Source organism: Pocillopora damicornis, chromosome 1 (genome assembly GCF_964200805.1).
Source record: "Pocillopora damicornis chromosome 1, jaPocDami1.2, whole genome shotgun sequence".
Lineage (NCBI taxonomy): Eukaryota > Metazoa > Cnidaria > Anthozoa > Scleractinia > Pocilloporidae > Pocillopora > Pocillopora damicornis.
Genome location: NC_142670.1, coordinates 32,459,732 through 32,483,494, shown reverse-complemented (window position 1 = coordinate 32,483,494; position 23,763 = coordinate 32,459,732). Strand labels below are relative to the sequence as shown.

Sequence of the window (23,763 nt, the reverse complement as noted above, 5' to 3'; positions counted from 1 at the left end):
TAATCGCTGGAGGGCTTTTCTTAAGTCAACACATAATTCTGAAATATTTGAGGGCACTCGTTTTTGAGCAGGAGGTGAAATAGATATCTTTTAGGCTTAAAAAGTTTCTGAGAGCTGATAATTAAGTCTCCCTGACCTTGGTGAATGCGGGGCCCTAAGGAATAATTGTGTGTTTATTATTCGTTGTTCATTTTCAGCGTGAGTGAAGTTCTCTGTTATCATTAATATGAGAAAAAATCTTCTACTCTATGCTAATATAACGGTTAAATCGAACGTGCTTTCTCTGTGTATTGATACATTAAAGAAAAAAATTTCAGGCGTTTGAGCCTAAACATATCCAGGTGCAAAATATTTTATTGAGGACTTAAAAGGAGCGAGCACTCATCTTTTACCAACACACCCTAAATTGTTTCTCACTGCTTGGCACATACACGTGGCTGGAAAATGACAAATATTGACAAAATAATCATTTTTTTTTAAAGTCCACTTTCGCAAAGCATCTCTAAACTGGTAAAGGAATGCGACTACAGCCTTAAGAGAACGAAAAAATATTTTGCGTTTATAAATAAGATTCCTTATGTTTTTACGTTTTTGTATGGAATTGATAGCGAAAAAGAAACTAAGAAATTAGAAACAAATTACTTCCAAACAGATTATTGACAAGATAATTTTTTACCATTAAAGAACAACTTTGATATTGGAGTAAACGGGACATAATTCATTTAAAGAGTTCTGCTGAGTATAAACGTTAAAAATAAAATCGATACCAAAGCTTTGCCCTACTTCAACAGAAGTTTTTCAATTAAAAAGCCTCATTTCAATCGATGGATTCACAATGTAAGTTCAACCTTATATCCTGTCTCTTAAATTGATATGGAAGAGGAATCAAATCGTTTGGTTCAAACTGAATCTTCAGCGCAAAAGTTCTGCATCATTGTTTTATACAGCTGACGGAAAATTGCAAGCGAAATGATATTAGGGTAAGGAAAAAAACGGAGTCTTGTTTAACATTTTTTCCTATAAACTTGCCATAACGTGAATATTCTCCCCCATAAATCGAACGGTCACAGTATGTTTTGTATCCCCAAAAATTTCGCAACTCAAAACAGCAATTGATAGACATTTCAACAAATATTTGGAGTTTGCATCACTCGTTTCATTTTCATATTGAAATCGTGAGGCCGATCAACATCTCCGCTGCGACTCTGTCTAAGAAAAACCCTAATGATTCCCAAATAACTGCAAGTAAAAGTTTGCGATATCAAAGACGCTTTTATCAAATTTCTGTAGTTCTTGGCAGTACGAACAAAACAAGAATATAAATATTGCCAAGAAAAGCTCGTTCGTGGAAAAGCCCTAAAGTTTGTCTAAAAGGTTTTAAATTTCAGAATTTAGACCACCTGTACATGGTCTCAAATTCAAATTCAAATAAAAGGTTTTGGGACTAGAAAATATTAGGACTCACAATTCAAACTCCATTAAGTCGTTTCAAAGAGAATTTTGCTCGAAAGCTCTCTTTAATTGTTCCATCGTATGACACACTTAAAAGATGTTAAAAAGATTGAGCAGCCCCACGTAAAAAAAAACAAACAAACAAACAAAAGCAAGCAACCCAGAAAAAATGAGGGCGAGTCTCTGTTAGTTTAAAAGTTTTGTATTCAAATGATGGTCATTAATAGCTTTGGGGACCTGTTATGTCTCTCGTTTAAAAACAAACTATACATGCAATTGTGGTGACGAAGGGGTTGGAAGAAACGCGAGAAATTCTTAAAAGGCGTAATTTGGGAGCAACCTACAGCATAAATTTAAGTAACGTAAGGATAAAAAGAACTTGAACACGTTAGATGACAAAGATGCACCTGTCAAATTTGCAGCGTCATTAACGTAAATGAACTTCACAATCGGCGAATTGTTTGTGTTATGCTTAGAGGTAAATGGTTAAAATTTTTCTGCAAATTCGTCAGTTTGTTCGAATTTTCCGTAAAATGTTGCAAGATTTACTTGCCCTGATCCTCAGCTTAAATTCCAATTGTAGCTTCATTTGAACCCTCAAGTTTTAATGTCTTTCTCGACTAATGGAATCTTGTTTACTTTTAACAAATGAATTGCATCACAAATCATCAATATTTGCTCGAAGTTTCCAGACTAAAATTATACAACTGTGGACAAATGGCACGGACAATTTGACGTTCCTCGAGTTTAATTATATTTTTCCTGAGCTAACGGATGAGTGTCTTTTGTTATGGATAATGGATAAACATGAGGGTATGTTATCAAAACACTCCTAAGAGCTGATTTTAAAGTACCTTCGTAAGTCTGTATTCAAAATTTATCAAATCCTAATTGGTGCCTCACAGCTAGTAATTTAGACCGATTGAATTTCACTTTATAATTAATAACCAAGTATCTTCGCCATTGGTTGGCAAACATCACAAACAGAACAATTATATTACTTAAATTGCGGCCCGAATTCTGTTGAGTTCATTCCTTGTGAGGAGCCAAACAGAAACGATGAGGTTCTCTTTTAAGGTTAATTATTATACATTGGCTTAAAACAAACGTTTGGTATGTTAATCATAGTTATAATACTTTAATGAAAGAGAGCAGTTTTAACACGGTGGCAATTAGCTGATTGAGGACTGCATTTCTTATATTTATCAGCTCTAGTGTTACGTATATATATATATACCTAATTTTTTTTACACGACTTTTTGGTTACTGAACTGTTTTGTTACATAAAGGAGAAGAAACACACACTAACAGATACTTGTTTGACATAATATATATATAAAACCGCAGCTACTTGAAGATTTACTGAGCCAATTTGGTAAGGCTATCTTCGCAAGTTAACTACACTAGTTAAGCAGATCAAAGGTATCATTCCACAAAAGCTGAGAGAAGCTAAAAAACCTCAGATATTCTGATACAACTTTTAAGTTGTACTTAACATTTTTCCTTACATTCCAACTAGCATCCTGTCGAGCTGCTATGAAGTTTTCTCGCGAATTTTCAGGCGGGCCATTAGTCAGTGCATGACATTTACTATAAATTTTATTTTTACTCATTAGGTAAGTATACAGTTTTTCAAAGTTAGCTGTATCTAGGCGGGAATTAAACATGTACTTATGGTGTCTTACCCTCAATATTTGCAGATTAAATGCAAGTAAAAGGTATGTTGTGGATATTCCAAAATTTAAGATTCCTCCTCTTCGCCTCTGCCATGGAGTTTGTCACAGCTGACGATCAATGTAGGAACAATGTATACATAGAAGTGATGGCTCTCAGGTGTTCGGTCTTCAAAAGATGGTCAGTAGCGGCTCCTCACCTCTGCGATGTCAAATGCGGACAAGAGATCACATGCCAAAGCTATAACTACAATCAAAAATACCAAATATGTGAACTAAATAACCGCACCAAGGAGGCGAGACCAGAGAATTTCCTTTCAGCTCCCGCGTGGTTTTACATCCGGCGATTGAACGGCAGAGGTAAGAAAGTGATTCTAAGTGATTCCTATTTCTTTAAATCTTCTCCATCCTCAGCCTGATTCCTTCTCACCCGGAAGAACTAAGAAAAGGAAGTGAACGTAAAACATATCTTTACTTCAGCTCCATTAGGTTCTATCCCTGAATTACCAGCGCTGTCTTGTCGGGAAATAAAGGATAGTGAAGGTAAACACACCATAAGCGGCAAGTATTGGCTCGATCCAACTGGGAAAGGAAAGGCAAAACTGATTTACTGTAATATGGTTAACGAAGGTAGGTCCTATGAGTTTGAATGAGTTATTTTATTTTGTAACGAGTTATAGGTATCATGAAATTATTATAAATTATACTATTATTGATATCATCATCGTAATATTTGGTTTGGATCAGTTCTACGGAGGATGTCTCTCTCAAGTTGCTCTAACTTAGTCACTGCTTCTCTTTCCACATTCTAGATATGGACGAATGTAAATTTAACATCAGTGACTGCGACGTGAATGCAAACTGTACTAACACGTATGGTTCTTACAAATGCACATGTAAAGTGGGATACACTGGCGATGGACACTCATGTTCAGGTAATTTTAAAGATTACCTTATTAATATTTCTAAATAAAACTAATTTTTGTAAATCGTCTCATAATTTAGAGCAGCGTTACCCATGCACGTATTTATGCACAGAGTTACCATGCTCTACATCTTGCTTGTTTCAGAATAGTCAGGTTGATAATTTCAACTATTTGTGCTGAAATTTATGTAGCACTAAAAGAGAAACATTTGTCTTATAATTTGTGATGATTAAAGGAATTAACCGACTAAGAGTCATAAAAACGATAAGATGCAAAAATGTATCGATGATTTTTCAGATATTGACGAGTGTAAAGGAAATCACTCTTGTCACATGAATGCTATCTGCACGAACACAAAAGGATCGTACGTTTGTAATTGTCACCCCGGATATACTGAAAATGGACGCGGCTGCGCAGGTATTTGATGCGTTTCTTTTGTAACCATTTTCATCAGAAAGAAAAGCACTATCATCGTTGTAAAACTTGTTTTGCCATTATACCTTGTATTAAGAAGAGATGAATGTAGACCTGAAGACAATATTGATGATGACACAATTGTTTTAAATAAACATTCAGGGGAAAAAAATCTCAGCTGGCAAAGGAAGACTTAATGGATGGGCTCACAGGACAGAACAATGGATTAAACTCGCGCGGAATCAAGAAAAAAATTTAGTGAGCGCTTAAGTGAGGTGCTTGCGTCTAGGACCCAAGAAAACAAGATTAAGGTTTCTAAGTTTATACTCGGCAACTTCTTCCCGATTGCATTTTTTTAAATTTGTTTCAAAAATTTTTGAGGATCAAAGGAATTAACCTTGACGCATTTCTTTTGAAACCATTTCCATCAGAAAGAAAAGCACTATCATATTTGCGAAGCTTGTTTTACAAGCATACCTTGTATTGACCCTTTCACTCCTAAGATCTCATTAGTAATTCTGTTTACAGTCTACCATACAATTCATACGATGTTAGTTCTAAGAATTTGGTATTGAATCAACTGATGATCCTCAAGCTGATATTTTTTCTTATTCTCGTCATTTGTCTGTTTGATATTGTAATGATTTTGTAAGGAGAAATTCTCTCTTGGTCATAAAAGGAAGTTAGATGGTTAAGTAAACATTCAGTGTAAGTTAAAAAATCTCCACTGGTAAAGGGAGACTTGATAGACAGGCTTACAGGACAGAACAACAGATGTAAACTTGGGGGAACCGAGAAAAAAATCTGGTAAGTGGCTGTGTGAAGCACTTGCGTCTGGAACCACAAGACAACAAGACTAGGGTTTCTTACGTTATGTTCGGCAACTTTTTTTCAATTACAGTTTGTTTGTTTGGTTTTTTTTGGTTATTTTTATGATTTTACAGATATCAACGAGTGCAAAGGAAATCACTCTTGTCACGTGAATGCTACATGCGTGAACACCCTTGGATCACATGTATGTCAATGTCATGTTGGATATACTGGAAATGGACAAAACTGCACCGGTGAATTTAATTTCTTCTCTACAATATTTTTAATTGTCCTGTATGGATTCCGGCTACGGCGCTGCGCCATTCAGCTGCGTTCCAAGACAATTAGATAATTTATTACTCATTACTGGTTTTGATTTAAGCAGTCGTTTCTCGTGTTAAGAACCTCTTAGGTAATGTCACTGACTTTTAAATTAACAATTTTGGTAACTGATGCACTGTTATTCTGCTTTTAATGGACTCTAAACAAGTTATTGACAAAGTCATGAAAATAAAATCGCTCGTTTGGCTCTGAACCCTGTGCACAGGATAGATATGTACGTGACTTTCCATGGCGCTACGTTTTCGCTGATATATTTGAAAGAAAAAAGTTGAAAATTATTATCATCAAGTTTTATGAAATAGTCAAGATAATATGAGCGCACTGATTGGTCAAAATTAATTATTATAGGGGGGAAGTTTCTAAAGAAACTTTGGTGCCGCGTCGGTGGAAGAGTATAGCAGGTAATTTAGTTAACAACTGAGTTCAAAATATAAATTGGCCACCGTAAAGAGTAACAAGTGCTAATTATCCTTTTTACTCTTTACGGTGGCCAATTTACGTTTTCAACCCAGTTGTGAACACTAAATTACCAACTTTTGATTATGTTTTAAATGATTTAAAAACCTTACACAAACTTTAATGTGATGCAGACATGACACTCTCCGGGGATCTTAAAAACCCTAAAAGAATCTCTAACCTTCCAAGATTCCTTTATAAAAAGAGCAGTTATGATCAATCAAACTTATTTGACTTACGCAAGCCAATTGGCCTTATGATTACAAATAATTGGATGATGCTAGTAGGCAGAGAGTTATTACACACTCCTGGGAAATAATTGGGTACTAGCGAATACTTCTGGGCTGGTATCGTTGTGTGGGAGCTGAGGATCAAAAATGTCTTAAACGCATTTGGTAGCATCCAGTTGAGCCGGTGAAAACAACTCAGGCTTTGATGGGCGATTAAAGCAAGAGGAAATGTAATTCTTCATAAAGCTATCATTTCATTTTAGTTCCTTTGTGCATCATCATTCTCTAACCCAAATTCATCAAAACCTGGGTGACGCTAATAGAAAGAGAAGTTAAGCTACATCAAAATTTGGTAAGCTGTTTTGTGACAACTTACTCCCTGCGGAATTTTTTTCTTTTTTTTTGGGGGGGGGGGGGGATGACAAAGCAGGAACTGTTTCAGAGCGGTCTGGTTGATAAATTGTAATATTCGCCATGAAATATACGCTTCAAATATCTAATTTGTAAAGCAAACAAAAAAAAAGGACATGAGTTTTGTTGTTTACAATTATTAAAGTAGTTACACGACTGAGACCCATTTTAAAATGAATAACGTGATAAAGTGCAAATATACAGATGGTTTCTCAGATATTGACGAGTGTAAAGGAAATCACTCTTGTCACGTGAATGCTATCTGCACGAACGCCAAAGGATTGTACGTCTGTACTTGTCACCCCGGATATACTGGAAATGGACACAACTGCACAGGTATTTGATGCGTTTCTTCTGTAACCACTCCCATCAGAAAGAAAAGCACTATCATCGTTGCAAGACTTGTTTTGCCAGCATACCTTGTGTAAAAAAGAGATGAATGTAGGCCTGAAGACAATGTTGATAATGACACAATTGTATTAAATAAACATTCAGTGGTAAAAAAATCTCAGTTGGCAAAGGGGGCTTGATGGATGTGCTTACAGGACAGAACAACAGATTTAAACTCGCGGGAAACCAAGAAAAAAATCTAGTGAGCGCTAAAGTGAAGTGCTTGCGTCTAAGACCCAAGAAAACAAGACTAAGGTTTCTAAGCTTATGCTCGGTAACTTCTTCCCAATTGCATATTTTAAAATGTATTCTTTTTTTATGTTATCATTTTACAGATATTAACGAGTGTAAAGGAAATCACTCTTGTCACGTAAATGCTACATGCATGAACACCAAAGGATCGTATGTCTGTACTTGTCACCCAGGATATACTGGAAATGGAAGCGACTGCACAGGTACTTGATGCATTTCTTTTGAAACCATTTCCATCAGAAAAAAAAGCACTATCATATTTGCGAGACTTGTTTTACCAGCATACCTTGTATTGACCATTTCACTCCTAACATCTCATCAGTAATTCTGCTTACTGTCTACCATACAATTCTTATGATGTCAGTTCTAAGAATTTGGTATTGAATCTACTGATAATCCCCAAGCTGATATTTTTCCTTATTCTCGTCACTTGTCTATTTGATATTGTAATGATTTGGTAAGGAGAATTTATTTCTTTGTCATTAAAGGGAGTTAGGTGCTTAAGTAAATATTCTGTGTAAGGTAAAAAATCTCCACTGGTAAAGGGAGACTTGATAGATAGGAACAGATTTGAACTTGGGGGAACCAAGAAAAAAATCTGGTGAGTGGTTGTGTGAAGCATTTGCGTCTGGAACCACAAGACAACAAGACTAGGGTTTCTTACGTTATGCTCGGCAACTTTTTTTTTTAATTACAGTTCGTTTACGATTTTACAGATATCAACGAGTGCAAAGGAAATCACTCTTGTCACGTGAATGCTACATGCATGAACACCCTTGGATCACATGTATGTCAATGTCATGCTGGGTATACTGGAAATGGACAAAACTGCACAGGTGAATTTAATTTCTTCGCTACAATATTTTTAATAGTCCTGTATGCTTTCCGGCTACAGCGCCGCACCATTTAGCCGCGTTGCAAGACAATTAGGTAATTTATTACTCGTTAATGGTTTTGATTTAAGCAGCCATTTCTTATGTTAAGAACCTCTTAGATAATGTTCCTGACTTTTAAATGAACAATTTTGGTGACTGATGCGTTGTTCTGCTTTAAAATTAACCTTATCACAATGACTGACGGAGCATGAAAATAAAATCGTTCGTCTGGCTCTGAACCCTCTACACAGGATTGATATGTAAATGATTTTCCAAGGCGCTACGTTTTCGTTGACACTCAAGATATATTTGAGTGAAAAATTTGAAAATTATTATCATCAAGTTTATAAAACAGTCAAGATACTACGAGCGCCCTGATTGGTCAAAAAACAATCGTTGATTGCACCGGTAAACCTGTGGAAAATTGAAGTTTATATATGTTATTAAAGTAACAGACTGCACTTTCTATCGGTTTACCAGCGTAGTAAACGTCTTCAGGTGTTGGGAAACCATTCGAAAAAAAAGTAGATCAGTCGCCTCCAGCTCGTTCTCACAAAATCCAGCGAGGATTATATCGCCAGTAAACTGAGAGAAAGAGCGATAAATGTAGGTTCTACAAAAACTGTGGTGCTGCGTCGATGGGAGAGTGCAACAGGGTAATTAAGTATTATCAATTGAGTTGATGAGGTAAATTGGCCTCCGTAAAGAGTGTTACAGCGAATGCTCGAAAAGTCAGCTTTGAAACTCTTTACAGAGGCCAATTTGCATTATCAACTCAGTTGATAAGGTAAGAAAAATATTGGGGAAGGAAAAAAATCAAAAAGAAATGGTAGGTTGAGTCCTGAAGGGATTTTATATTTTTCTCTGACCTTATCTGATCCTTTTCATAGAACGAAAGGAAACCTTTAGGAGGCAGAGAGAAATTACACACTCCTGGGAAATAACTATGTTACTACCAAATACCTCGGGGCTGGCATCGTTGTGCGGGAGCTGAGAATCAAAAATGTCTGAAACGCATTTGGTAGCATACAGTAGAGGAACATACAACTCAGACTTAAATGGGCGATTAAAGCAAAAGGAAACATGACTCTTTGTAATGCTATCAGTGATTGAGGAAGGGCTAACGCTCGAAACGTCAGCTTTTTTACCCTTTACGGTGGCAAATTTACGTTTTCAACTCGGTTGTTAACACTAAATTACCTGCTATAATTATCAAAACCTGGGTGATGCCAATATTAAGAGTAGTTACGCTACACCGAAATTTGGTCCAGTGTTTTGTGACGACCTATCCCCCAAGGGATTGCACGTTTTGTGGGAGCAGCAGGAACAAGCCAGTTGTTTCAGAGCCGATAGCTTGATAAACAGAAATACTCGTGATAAAATATACGTTTCAAATATCTAATTCGTGGAACACAAAAAGAGAAAAAAATTGTTTTATTATGTATGATTATCAAAGTAATCACTCGACTGAGAGTCCGCTCATTTTTAAAGTGACAAACATGATGAAGTGCAAATATATATGTGGTTTCCTCAGATATTGACGAATGTAAAGGAAATCACTCTTGTCACGTGAATGCTACCTGCACGAACACCAACGGATCCTATCTTTGTGAATGCCACCCTGGATTTAATGGAAACGGTCAAAGCTGCACAGGTAAATTTAATCTCTTTGCTATACTATTTAGAATATTCCTGCTCGAATATAACCTGAAGCTGCTGAGGTGGCCATATTATTAGTTTCTCATATGTAAACGATACCGGTTGTGCCCTAAGTCTGCCTACAGCTGTCCTTTAATGCATTGTCTGAAAAAGAAGGAACTCAAATTCGGATCCTGATGAGTTTATCTGGATCTCCAATATCACTGTTTTAGTCTCCAAGCCTTAAAGTAGTTATAGACATGCGAGTTACAATGTTTAATTCTAAGCAATTGCTATCTACAATCGAATGAGTGAATAATAGACCAATAATAACTTGCATGCTATATCTGTGGATCCATAACATTAAATAAAGCAATTTAGCAGGAACTATCGTCCTACCAGTGCTAAGTTTTGTTTTTTTAAGCAGCATTACCCATACATGCTTATGCACGGAGTTGCCATGATCTACTTCCGGTTTGTCTCAGAGCCTTGATGTTAGGAGATATAAAAAAGAACATTGGAAAGGAGAATATAACATCTAAGTTGCAAGTTTCAAAAATCAAGCTCGTTAAAGACAAAGACAGAGAAAGCTTTCTCTTATTATCTGAAATGATTAACTTAATTACAAATCGTTAGACGACAAAAATAAAGTGCAAAATGTATTTACGGTTTCTCAGATACTAGAGTGGTTTAGCAAGAGGACGGGAACGTCATTTCAGAACAGGAAAGCGCGCGGACAATCTGGACACGACTCTATTTCGACTTCCGGTGTTAGCGTTGCCGTTCTCCCCATCAAGTTCAGGACGTCATTTCGCTGAGTTTGAGTGCATTTCATTCGTTCATGGTTAAACGGGAACTCATTGTAAACAACTCCATCGTTGGGTCGCTTGATCTCTACATGTTTCGCCATGACTCCTGCTTAAAAGAGGTGTACTGTCATGATTGAGAAGAATATTCAGTAAACAAGGGAAAAAACGGCGACGATTTCAATTCCAAATTATACTTTACAAAATTATGAAGAAAAACGAGTAGTGCTGAAATCTTGAAGCACGAAACGAAATGATACAAATCATAGAAAAAAAATATATTTAGTGGGCTTCAAAATTTGATAGATGAATCTGCAGACTCGAGACTTAACTGAAATGAAATAATTTCAAAGTTTAATCGTCCATGTGGATTCATATTAACAACTCACTTGTAGTAAACTATCCTCGGTTTGTGCTTGTCGTTACACTCTCAAAGAGGATAATTTCGTTGCCCTTTAAATGGTCTATGAAACCGAAAATTCAAGGCTGATAATGATCCGAAAGAGCCAAGACTAGGATATTCCAGAACAAATATAACGTGGACGGTTCGTTGAAACGACTGCTAAGTCACTTTTCAACACAACGCGACGGTGTTCTCGACCCAGTTTTTTCTCGGCATTTTTGCTTCGCGCGCCGTTCTGAAATGACCTTCCCGTCCTCTTGCTAAACCACTCTATTAACGAGTGTAGAGGAAGTCATTCATATTACGTGAATGCTACATGCATGAATACCCTTGGATCACATGTATATGAATGTCACCCTGGATATGCTGGAAATGAACAAAACTGCACAGGCGAATTTAATCTCTTTCCGAAATATTCGTGACATAATTGACTCCAGCGCCGCACCATTCAGCCGCGTTCACTCATAACTCGTAATATAAGCAGCGGTTTTTCATGAAGGCGATGAAATTTTATTTTGTTTCCCGCGCTGAAAGTAGTAGTAAATTCCTACGAGTTGACTTTCCTCCGAAATTCACATCGAGGAAGCATAATTTTATGCTACCTTGTGTACAAAAACGAATCATTTTTTGATTATGTTTTAAATGATATAACAACCTTACACGAACTTTTACATGATGCAGACATGAAACTCTCCGTGGAACTAAAAAACCTTCAGGAATCCCAAACCTTTAAAGATTCCCTAATAATGATAATAATAATAGCAGCTATGATCCTTATTTGACTTATGCAAACCGATGAATGAGTTGCCAGCAATCGGATCCTTGTGTTTTCGCAAAGATTTCTGGGAACGTCACGGCGCAAACATTACAACTCTCTAGAAATAAATGTATGACGAAAGGCTGTTTCGAGGTCCAAAGAAACGTTTACGAGGAGAGATCACCGCTTTTTTTTGCCGCTGCTTTATCATAATTGGAGTGGGTAATGTTGATTCAAGGGAAGCGTAAGTTTTGTTTGAACAACCATGAAATATGAACTAAAATGAGCCGATTGACTTTTCACCATGCGCACGGTTTATTGTGAAATTGACATGGTGTTCTGGTCTCGAAATTTAGACATATTAGCCTTCTCAGTTTTGTTTACGTCTGTTAAGTCTACTTATAGCTTCTAGCTTTTTTCTTGGCTTGGTAATACAAAAGAGCGCTACAACGCTACCTTGAAGCAGCAGGAGATCAAAATGGTGTGCTTGGGCATTGAATAATATCGCGATACATATCTGTTATTTACCGGCTAAGGGTCGGTCCGCATGGTGAAAAACTGTGACCGAGGTCTTCAAAATGCTGCCCGAGGCCGTCGGGCAGCATTTTCAAGGCCGAGGTCACAGTTTTTCACCATACGGACTGACCCTTAGCCGGTAAATAATTTTTTTTTTTTTTAACTTAACGAAACACATTCTGAAACAACCCGAATGATTTAGGGCTATAAATACGGCAAGATCTTCCATAAACTGAACAATTTCTGAGCGAGTAAATGGTAGTTAAAGTAAAGGTGATACAAATTAAGGAGAGATGCTTCACTGAAACATTTTCACTTGCGTAAATAAAGGTGATTTAAAAGGCTTCCAAACAAAGTTTGAAACATTATTCTTACTAGTATCTGTCACAATCTGACACCTGTCAATTAGAAAGCACGTAAGAAAAAAAAGCGCAAGAAGATTTGAAAAACAACGGAACTAGTTTTGCAAGGACTGCCGTAATAATGTTTTCTTCAAAAACAATCAATGATATAACGGAAAGTATTATTCACTCTCATCGACGATTCATTCATGTACGAAGATTTACCTCTGTTCATTAAGTAAACTGCCAAGAAAGTAATTGTGAGTAAATTCAAACTTTTTATTTTGAAGTTGTGAGAGTTTGCTCGTTTGTTTGCTGCAACAGTGTATGTAAATCTGGTCTATCCTCCACAAAAACGAAATTCGAACGGCACACTCCAACGAGACACAAGGGGATTTAACGCAGCCTTTTCTCAATAAATTCCTTCAGTTTCTGTTATGCAATTTATGGTCCAAATGTTCAAATTGAACGGACTTTGAAAGACTCACCGAGAGCGTATATTTATTGTCGAACTGAAATTAAAACTTTTCTCGCTCTTTCACTACGAACAAATTGTTTGAGAAAATTCAGACATTAAATGAATGAAAGTTCTATTGTTCAGTTTACCTGTAACCAAATACTTCTCTTTTTAACTTTCTATGTACTTTTTGTGAATGATTAAAATCAATTGCAGACGGTTTTTAGGCCGCTTGTCAACCAACGTAATGACACTATTGCCTATACAAATTCATTCTGAAACCAATATTTTTTTGTCAGTGATTTGAGAGAGAGAGAAAAGAGAGGATTCATAAGTCGGCTTGAGGTAGTGACCGATGTATTTGCTTAAAAATACTGCTCAGCGGGAAAAACGAGGTATATTTATGAAAAATGGCAACGAAATTTGAGCTGTACTCGGCGACTCACGAAAGCGTTACCGTGGCCCGTGGGCAGAGATAGGAAAATACTGACCGGGTAAAGAACCAATCAGACTGCAGGATTCGTTACTGTGCCCTCTAAAAAAAAAGAAATTAAAGTAATTGTTTAGGAAATCTTTGTGCAAACGCAAGGATCCGATTACTGGCAACTCATTCATTCGCGTTATGATTATAAATAATTGGATGGTGCTAATAGACAGAGAGTCATTGCACACTCCTGGGACATAATTGTGTTACTACCAAATACCTCTGAGCTGGTATCGTTGTTTGGGAACTGAAGATAAAAAATGTCTTAAACGCGTTTGGTAGCTTCCAGTTGAGGTACAAACAACTACAGGCTTTGATGGGCGATTAAAGCAAGAGTTCCCATAACTCTATATAATGCTATCATTTCATTTTAGTTCCTATTTGCATCATCATTGTCCAATCCAAATTCTTCTTTAAATTTTACTTAACGCATAGTTGTTCTTGTAAAACATTAGTCCCATCTAGTTGTTGTCGAACTGATTGACTTGAAAAATGTCAACAAAAAATGTTATTTTTGTTACTACAACCTTTTTATAATGTTCATTTCATTTACTAGCCGACCCATGTTATAATTATCAAAACCTGAGTGATGCCAATAGAAAGAGCAGTTACGCTACACCGATACATGGATTATCTCGGTGTGACCACTTACTCCCCGAGGGATGGTATCGTTTTGTGGGAGCTGCAGGAACAAAAATGCCAACAATGCGTGTGCCAGCATTCAGATGTGGTACAGATTTCTCAGGCTGGTTGGATGGTGCTCATCCTACAATGGAAGACGATAAAGTTGACAGGAAGGTCTGCTTTAGTAATCGTGTCACAAGTTGCAAATACACAAAAACTATTTTTGTAAAAAACTGTGGGTCTTACTTTATCTACAGACTTAAAACGCCACCTGGTTGTAGCTCGCGCTACTGTGGTGCAGACTGAATGTGAAGTAAATATACTTCGCGTAGTAAGAGGATTCACAAATCACTCAGTAGGTACATGTGTATAAGGTTTTGACATGTGACGTATTCAACCTTTCTTCTCTATCGTCAACATTATCAGCAGATTTTAACTTTGGTGGCAAACAGGTATTTATTTCATTAGAATGATAATTCTCATCAGAGAGCCCTTGTCATCGAAGGCAGTTGAAGGATCTTCAAAGTAATCTTCAAGTAAAATCTGCAAGACACAAACTTCAAAGCTGATGGTTTTCGAGCATTTCATTTATGTTTTTGTTTTTTGTTGTTTTTCTTTTTTTTGTCTTTTTCATCCTTTAATTGCTGTAATTATAAACCATGATTATTTTAGCGTAGGTCAGTGGAATACGAACAGGTGCTATCTTTCGTTATGGGCGTAGAAAAAAAAGTGATGACAGTCAAAATCCGACATCCTTTGAAATTACATAAAGTTAACATAATAATAGTGACTCAGCATTTTGGAACGTCGAACCAATTTCCAGACACACAGTAAGCAAAATTCAATGGTTTAGCCTGCGTAACGTGTGTTAAATGTGTCTGAATCGACCAGAATTCATTTGAGATTAACGGATCGCTTACATCTCACGCTTTTGAATCCAAGTTAAAGATCTTTACGCAATGGCTTCAGAGTGTCCCTATACAACTTATTTAACTAAGGGCACGGACGCTTCATTCATTCACGACGAAATTTGTTTAAATAATTTTATATAGGTAATTACGCGTTTCAAGCGCAATTTGCAATAAAACAGAACAAGAAAATTTTCAACGACTGACCAAATTGCATTAATCCGTAGGGCGAGTGCAACTTGCATGTGTATTATTAAGTTTAAAAGCTGCATGTAGCTTTTAAAAGTTGACCTGTTTTACAACGGTTAATGTTTGCTTACAACATTAACAGGCTAAACATAAGTTGTAAACAGTTTTCTACACCGTTTAAGTACATCACCAAAATATTTTACAGGAAAGTTAGATTTGAAATCAAAATCACAGTTTCTCACTGTCAAGTTTTCCTTTTGATACTGCGAAAATACTCAAAGGATCCTATGAAAAATAATAAGCGCAGAAAAGAAACCCACCATAACCCTCAAGGGCTACTGCCTGATATTTCAATACTCCAGCTAAGACTAGTCTTCCAATTATTTGATGTTCATTTGTCTCTGATGATGATGAGAACTGAACACAAAGCAAAGGGGGCAAACCAAGGCGAGTCTCTTGACTGACAACGTATCAAAATATAGAAAAATCGCCTGTGGACTTTTCAAAGCAAAGTGATATGAGCTGGGTCAATTGTGGCTCAGCTTTTCGAGTGGTGTAAATAGAAGGGCATCGTGTATGTTATCTAATTATTTAACAAAAACTGTGTATCGCTTTGTAAATACATTTACCTTACACGGAGTATTTTCAGCTGAGTTTCATGACACGAACACGGCAATAAATGTTGAGGGCAGTGTAGTCCATGGGTCGGAGTAGGTTCTCGACACCACTCATCTAATGAAAGGTTATGTGAAAGACTTTTCAAATTCACTTGATGGCAATCGCGAAAGAGTTCCTCTCACCATTTTTTACAACCAGGGAAAAGTAACAACAACAACAAGGAAATGTTTGGGAAAATGCATGACACCAGAACCCAGCGAAGTAAAAACAGAACAATCAATCAAAACCGGGTTTAACTTTACATCACAACGATTCAGTAACAAATCGAGAAAGTTATTGAAGAAGATTTTACCGTAAGGAACAGAAAAAGGAAAATAAGGTCATTCTCAACATAATATTGAACATTTTTCTTGATTAATTGCAAGTAATTTTCACAAGTAATGTTTGAATTATTAAGTTAATAGTAATAAAAAAAACTTGCAAAAAGGCATCTCTTGTAGTTCATGCTTTTGTTAGTGTTAAGGGATGTACATAAATTTGCTACCCACAAAGGACAAGGGGGGGGGGAAACAAGGGGGGAAGGGTGCTTTATAAAAGTTGTTATCCATAGGACCGGAGAATAGTAATGAATACCTCTTGCATTGTTGTAAATAAATTGCTCTGAAAAAAAATCTTATTCACATGCTGCTGGTAAATGAAGTTACCGATGAAATGTGTAAACGCACTGGGCGGTTAACTTCGCACGGTTAATATATTTTTTTTCATAAATGAATCCGTCGGAGCTGTTGCAGAATAAAGCCTGGCGATAAAACCAGGTGCTGTAATATTGCTCATCGTCTCCCGTTGCCGGATTGCATTATTTATCCTGTCGATCTCATCTGTCCGGCAGAAGGAAGTGAATAACGTTTTCGTACACCACAAATGTGAGTGCACATGCTGGTGTTACTCTAAAAAGAAACAAAAACAACAACAATCAAGCAAAAAAAAAAAAAAGAAAACCACTAAAACTTACGCTAACGCATAAATACTTGTAATAAGGATAAGTATCTTAATAATTTCACAGTATTCGCATATGTAACTGACGAAAACAATGACATGATACCTACTCCGAATTTTATAGCCTCTTAATGTATCTATCGCCTGTCTCTTCCTCCCAGTTTCTCACAGACTAGAATGTGCAAATAAGTTTAACACCTTATGGGGGTACCCATCTCTTAAGACCCTTTTCTTTACAAAGCGCCATCTGAAATTAAAAATGGGAGCCCACTGAGCCCTCTTGGCCAATTTTAGGCGCATTTGAAAACTGCATAGTTGAATTTGCGCGGTATAAATAAATGTTATTATTATTATTAATATTATTAGATTATACACTGCGGTATAACACCTAGAACTAACTACCAAATGTATTGGTATCATCAAATTTACTCTTTAACATTCTGCCTTACCTGAGGACACTGGGAATTAATCCTTTGTAAAATCCTCTTACGCCTTCATGCCTAAGATTTTGAAAAGAACCTGCCGTGAGAAGAGGCCAGAAAAAGAAGAATACTTTCTTTCATGAAAATGTGGACTTTACCACTAAGCCGTAAGTCAATCCGAAAATTGGATCCAGTTCTCAAACAAGCTGGTTTCAGTTCTCCGCCAATTTTGGTCCAGTTCTTTGTCAAATTGTTTCAAACGGGCAAAACATGTACCTCTCTTTAATGTAGAGGGTTTGAACTGACTAGAGATGGAAAGCTAGTCTATAACGTATCGAAAACTTTAAGTCCTCATGTCAAGTTCCAACTTACCTGAAAGTCTTACTAATCACATCCAACGCGCCTTTGTATTCCACCATCGTGTACTGATTCTTTAGAAAAGTAAAATTCATGAACAATAAATGACAGCAGGAAACAGTAGATACTGAACGATTTAACGAAACAGACTTGCTTAAAGACAGCTCCAGATATACTCAATTGGTTTTAGCTAATTCTATGGACACAGGATCAAAACTTTCGCACCGTGCGTTCCCATAACCATCTTGGATCCGTGTTTCTTAAGAGGAATGAAAAGAGTGAAAGAGGATGAAAGCTACTCTCCCTCATGAGAATTGATATTTATCCACATTGTAGGGTTTGCCTGTCCTTTTGTTGGTGCCCATTTGAACCACTGGGAGAGGGGATGTGTGGGGCTAACGAATCTTTTGCCAAGGAACCGACACAATGACCTAGCTGAGGCTCGAGAATCAAGCACAGGCCACATCAACCTGAAGTCCAGTAAACGAACCGATGAGATCACCGACCTGAAAACTAAAAAAAACCTTAAACTACAAGTTTATTTCAAGATAATAGCATCGAAAGTAAAACAAAATCGATCTCAAAAGGTTAATAGTTTGCTAATGAACCTCCTATTCTAACCTGAAGTCTTGCTCTAACCACTTGATAAGGATATGTCGCTGTTGCGGCGAAAATTTTGGACAGTGAAGCCATTAGAAGGTACTCAGTTGAACTCTGACGAAAATGAAAGTTAGCAAAACGTAAATTTGAGAGAAAAAAACTTTACATAAAAAAAATAACTACTATATTTTCAGCACTTCAGAGTGATTCCCAAGATAACCCACGGTTACATAATAATAAACGTCATCCTATTAGTACCTTCCTACCAGCCACATGTACAACAAAGGTAATAAAGGTTGTCGTTTGGAAGTCAGTTGTAGCTTCAAAATGCTAAGGCTCGTCATGGACTACTCAAGATGAGAAGCCAAAAACGCCCCCCACCCTTCCCTCTCTCATGTTCTACCTTTACATTCGCCACTGGCCATTACATGCGTTCGTGTTGACCCTTTACACCCTAACATCAATATTCATATTCTCCATACTGTTCTCTGTACATTTCCAAAGATACTGACAAGGAGAATTTCTTAAACAGTCAAGAACTTTTTCGGTGGCTGAATATTTCCTCTATTCTCATGACCTGGTGATATTGTAAGGAGAAGTTAGATGTTAGTCATTCTTGGGGGGGGGTGGGGGGGGGGGCAAAGGGTTGATTCTTATCAATCCTTCTGGGTGGAGAGGGGAGTTGAGAGAAAAGTTTCGTTCCAGTAAATGACAACACTTCAGTCATCCACCCTAAGCTATTAACATGATCATAGTAAAAACACTTCACATGTTCTGTTTGTCAAGGTTTAAGACCAAGAGTTTCTTGTTTGCTAACTCGGTTGACCTTGTGAGCTTTAACGCGTATACAATCAACTATACAGAAACGTGCAAACAGTATTCACCAGCTTCTTGTTGATTGGTGTTCCAAAATATTGACTGTAGCCTTTCTTCAGCTCCTCATAGGCTATGAATTGCAGTACTACGTGTGATAGGCCAAAAACACCTGGAACGTAACCCTGTTCAAGTAAAATAAAATGATATGAGAAAACTTAATGTTCCATCCAAACACATAAACTCAGGTTAATCACTCACAATACCATTATCTAAGCTAGGCGAAGATAGCGGGGTCTTAAAATATGGCTGAAATAGCTTTGTATGGTTCCTGACTCTGAGACTGATGATTATGCTTCTCTTTTGTTTTTGTGCTTACCTTCCCTTTTTCTCTTTTCGATTGTTTCCCTCCTTTTTTTAAGGAGGTTTTTAAAACCACTGTTGGCTTAGTGCATATGCAGCAACCAAAACATACTAACTACAATATTAAGAACAAGTCTCTGTAAGAATCAAATATCTTGGGAAATGAAAATTTTCAACCCCCTTCCAATTTTGCATGCAGTTAGGCACTCAGGGGGGATGCGCAAAAATGCCCTTTTTAAAGGTCGCAGCACTCTTGTTGCCATGGTAACAACGGCTGCTTGTTCCAGGCCTGGGGGCCCATTTTCATACAAAAACATTCCAAAAAAAGAGTGAAATGTTTATTTCTCTATCTCAAGCTAAATACAACATTACAAATTGGCACTTGTACAATATATAGTGACATCATTCGTCTTCACTTTGATTCATTCAATTCTCCCTGAAAGTGAATGTGAACACACCAATAGATTATTCATCTCGGTACAGTTTCGGTCATTTTTGCTGTCAGGTAAAACAGGGAAAACGTTTATCTGAATTTCTCCAAAAGTACACCGATTCTGGCACTGAAACTACCCACCCAGCTGGTTACAATATTCTAGTTTTTAAATATGTAAAAATCTCTGCGGGCCTGCCTCTACTTTTTATAGGAGCAATTCGCGAAAAAGCTCAAAATCAGATAATGCGTAATTTGGTGATGTTTGCATCTAATGTTCTCAACAACAAATGTTTCAGAAAAATGAAACATGCACGGCTTTGGAAGAATGTTATCTTATGAGGAATATCCCGAAGAGAAATCTCGCCTCTGGATGTCATCTTTTAAAAAAAATTGATTAAACTTCATGAAGGACTACCCGACGTAACTACAAACATATACTTCAAATCGTGTGCATATCATCCAGATTCCGCGTGCTGCACCTTCTTTCATGGGAATTTGAGCGATCCGAAGTCCTCTGAAGATACACTGTTATACATGTATGTCATTTGAAACATGTTGAAGTCGGCTGATCTACAGGAAAGTATCCTCACACCGCTCACATGTCATAAACACGTAGGTTAAAACCTTAATTGAATGCTCGTAGACACTGAGAATCTGAGAGTATAAATCGTAACTTGTCAGCGGCAGTAATACATGTAAAACCAAGTTGGAAGAATAGAACGACATAGGCATCTCACAAAGAACAGATTCGGGCAGTTATCATTTCCTTGTGACAGGAATTAAGATATTCCAAATCAGCGCTGTCGTGCCAAGAAATAAAATTAAGTGAAGGTAAAGACAGCATCAGTAAAAATTACTGGTTGGATCCAATTAATGTCGGGAGCTCAAAGTTGGTTTATTGCGACATGATTTTGGAAGGTAAGTCAATATGCCAAGAACAGAATTTACGCAACGTTTGGTCTACCTTTGCCCTGGCCTTCTGTGAGATGTTTTCACCTTGTCTCAGTGATTTCTTCGATTAATTTTCAAATAGACATCGATGAATGTAAAGGCAGCAATGACGTTTGTGACGAAAATGCAAACTGCTCCAATACTGTTGGGTTTTATAATTGCACCTGCAAAGAAGGATTTACTGGGGATGGACGCTCGTGCTCAGGTAAACTAGCTTGATAAACTGAAATACTCGTGATAAAATATACGTTTCAAATATCTAACTCGTGGAACACAAAAAGAGAAAAAATTGTTTTATTATGTATGATTATCAAAGTAATCACTCGACTGAGAGTCCGCTCATTTTTAAAGTGATAAACATGATGAAGTGCAAATATATATGTGGTTTCCTCAGATATTGACGAATGTAAAGGAGATCACTCTTGTCACGTGAATGCTACCTGCACGAACACCAACGGATCCTATCTTTGTGAATGCCACCCTGGATTTAATGGAAATGGTCAAAGCTGCACAGGTGAATTTAATCTCTTTGCTATAATATTTAGAATATTCCTGCTCGAATATAACCTGAAGCTGCTGAGGTGGCCATATTATTAGTTTCTCATATGCCGGTTGATATACCCACGATACCGGTTGTGCCCTAAGTCTGCCTACAGCTGTCCTTTAATGCATTGTCTAAAAAAGAAGGAGCTCAAATTCGGATCCTGATGAGTTTATCTGGATCTCCAATATCACTGTTTTAGTCTCAAAGCCTTAAAGCAGTTAAAGACATGCGAGTTACAATGTTTAATTCTTTTTCGCCTAAAAACACTGTAGGTACATTTAAGCAATTGCTATCTACAATCGAGTGAGTGAATAACAGACCAATAATAACTTGCACGCTATATCTGTGGACCCATAGCATTAAATAAAGCAATTTTAACAGGAACTATCATCCTACCAGTGCTAAGTTTTGTTTTTTTAAGCAGCATTACCCATACATGCTTATGCACGGAGTTGCCATGATCTACTTCCGGTTTGTCTCAGAGCCTTGATGTTAGGAGATATAAAAAAGAATATTGGAGAGGAGAATATAACATCTAAGTTGCACGTTTCAAAAATCAAGCTCGTTAAAGACAAAGACAGAGAAAGCTCTCTCTTATTATCTGAAATGATTAAAGTGATTACAAATCGTTAGACGACAAAAATGAAGTGCAAAATGTCTTTACGGTTTCTCAGGTATTAGAGTGGTTTAGCAAGAGGACGGGAACGTCATTTCAGAACAGGAAAGCGCGCGGATAATCTGGACACGACTCTATTTCGACTTCCGGTGTTAGCGTTGCCGTTCTTCCCATCAAGTTCAGGACGTCATTTCGCTGAGTTTGAGTGCAATTCATTGGTTCATGGTTAAACGGGAACTCATTGTAAACAACTCCATCGTTGGGTCGCTTGATCTCTACGTGTTTCGCCATGACACTTGCTTAAAAGAGGTGTACTCTCATGATTGAGAAGAAAATTCAGTAAACAAGGGAAAAACGGCGACGATTTCAATTCCAAATTATACTTTACAAAATTATGAAGAAAAACGAGTAGTGCTGAAATCTTGAAGCACGATACGAAATGACAGCGATACAAATCATAGAAAAAAAATATTTAGTGGGCTTCAAAATTTGATAGATGAATCTGCAGACTCGAGACTTAACTGAAATGAAATAATTTCAAAGTTTAATTGCCCATGTGGATTCATATTAACAACTCACTTGTAGTAAACTCTCCTCGGTTTGTGCTTGTCGTTACACTCTCAAAGAGGATAATTTCGTTGTCCTTCAAGTGGTCTATGAAACCGAAAATTCAAGGCTGATAATGATCCGAAAGAGACAAGGTTAGGATATTCAAGAACAAATATAACGTGGACGGTTCGTTGAAACGACTGCTAAGTCACTTTTCAACACAACGCGACGGTGTTTTCGACCCAGTTTTTTCTCGGCATTTTTGCTGCGCGCGCCGTTTTGAAATGACGCCTCTTGCTAAACCACTCTTTTAACGAGTGTAAAGGAAATAATTCCTATCGCGTGAATGCTACATGCATGAACACCCTTGGATCACATGTATATGAATGTAACCCTGGATATGCTGGAAATGAACAAAACTGCACAGGCGAATTTTATCTCTTTCCGAAATGACATAATTGACTCCAGCGCCGCACCATTCAGCCGCATTCACTTATAACTCGTAATATAAGCAGTGGTTTTTCATGAAGGCGATGAAATTTTTATTTTGTTTCCCGCGTTGAAAGTAGCAGTAAATTCCTCAGAGTTGACTTTCATCCGAAATTCACATCGAGGAGGCATAATTTTATGCTACCTTGTGCACAAAAACGAATCATTTTTTGATTATGTTTTAAATGATTTAACAACCTTACACGAACTTTTACATGATGTAGACATGAAACTCTCCGTGGAACTAAAAAACCTTCAAGAATCCCTGAGCTTTAAAGATTCCCTAATAATAATAATAGCAGCTATGATCCTTATTTGACCTATGCAAACGGATGAATGAGTTGCCAGCAATCGGATCCTTGTGTTTTCGCAAAGATTTCTGGGAGCACCACGGGGCAAACATTACAACTCTCTAGAAATAAATGTATGGCGAAAGGCTGTTTCGAGGTCCAAAGAAACGATTACGAAAAGAGATCATCGCTTTTTTTGCCGCTGCTTTATCAGAATTGGAGTGGGTAATGTTGATTCAAGGGAAGCGTAAGTTTTGTTTGAACAACCATGAAATATGAAGTAAAATGAACCGATTGACTTTTCACCATGCGCACGGTTTATTGTAAAATTGACATCGTGTTCTGGTCTCGAAATTTAGACATATTAG

General features: G+C 37.1%; 3 protein-coding genes across 4 annotated transcripts in view; 2 read left to right on the top strand and 1 right to left on the bottom strand.

Moving 5' to 3' along the window:
• LOC149053356 (uromodulin-like) overlaps nt 1–23,763 on the top strand; it is a 272,818-nt gene that overhangs the window by 38,624 nt on the left and 210,431 nt on the right. The window lies entirely within an intron of this gene.
• LOC149053368 (uromodulin-like) lies at nt 2,488–14,692 on the top strand. Of its 2 annotated transcripts, XM_089190197.1 has the most exons (6): nt 2,488–2,529; nt 3,153–3,485; nt 3,606–3,755; nt 3,938–4,060; nt 4,349–4,468; nt 5,410–5,930. In XM_089190197.1, exons 2-6 carry the CDS (start codon nt 3,158–3,160, stop codon nt 5,625–5,627), a joined length of 939 nt encoding a protein of 312 aa, XP_089046323.1. In that variant the 5' UTR covers nt 2,488–2,529; nt 3,153–3,157; the 3' UTR covers nt 5,628–5,930. The 2 variants fall into 2 exon arrangements, with proteins under 2 accessions (XP_089046323.1, XP_089046334.1); XM_089190208.1 differs by lacking the exons at nt 2,488–2,529; nt 4,349–4,468; nt 5,410–5,930 and adding exons at nt 8,073–8,192; nt 14,190–14,692 and having other exon boundaries at nt 2,723–3,485.
• Nucleotides 16,594–19,840, bottom strand: LOC149053367 (solute carrier family 25 member 32-like). Its single transcript, XM_089203464.1, has 6 exons — nt 19,784–19,840; nt 19,232–19,345; nt 18,369–18,461; nt 17,763–17,821; nt 17,418–17,468; nt 16,594–16,919 (listed from the first exon to the last, which is right to left on the bottom strand). Exons 1-6 carry the CDS (start codon nt 19,838–19,840, stop codon nt 16,847–16,849), a joined length of 447 nt encoding a protein of 148 aa, XP_089059590.1. The 3' UTR covers nt 16,594–16,846.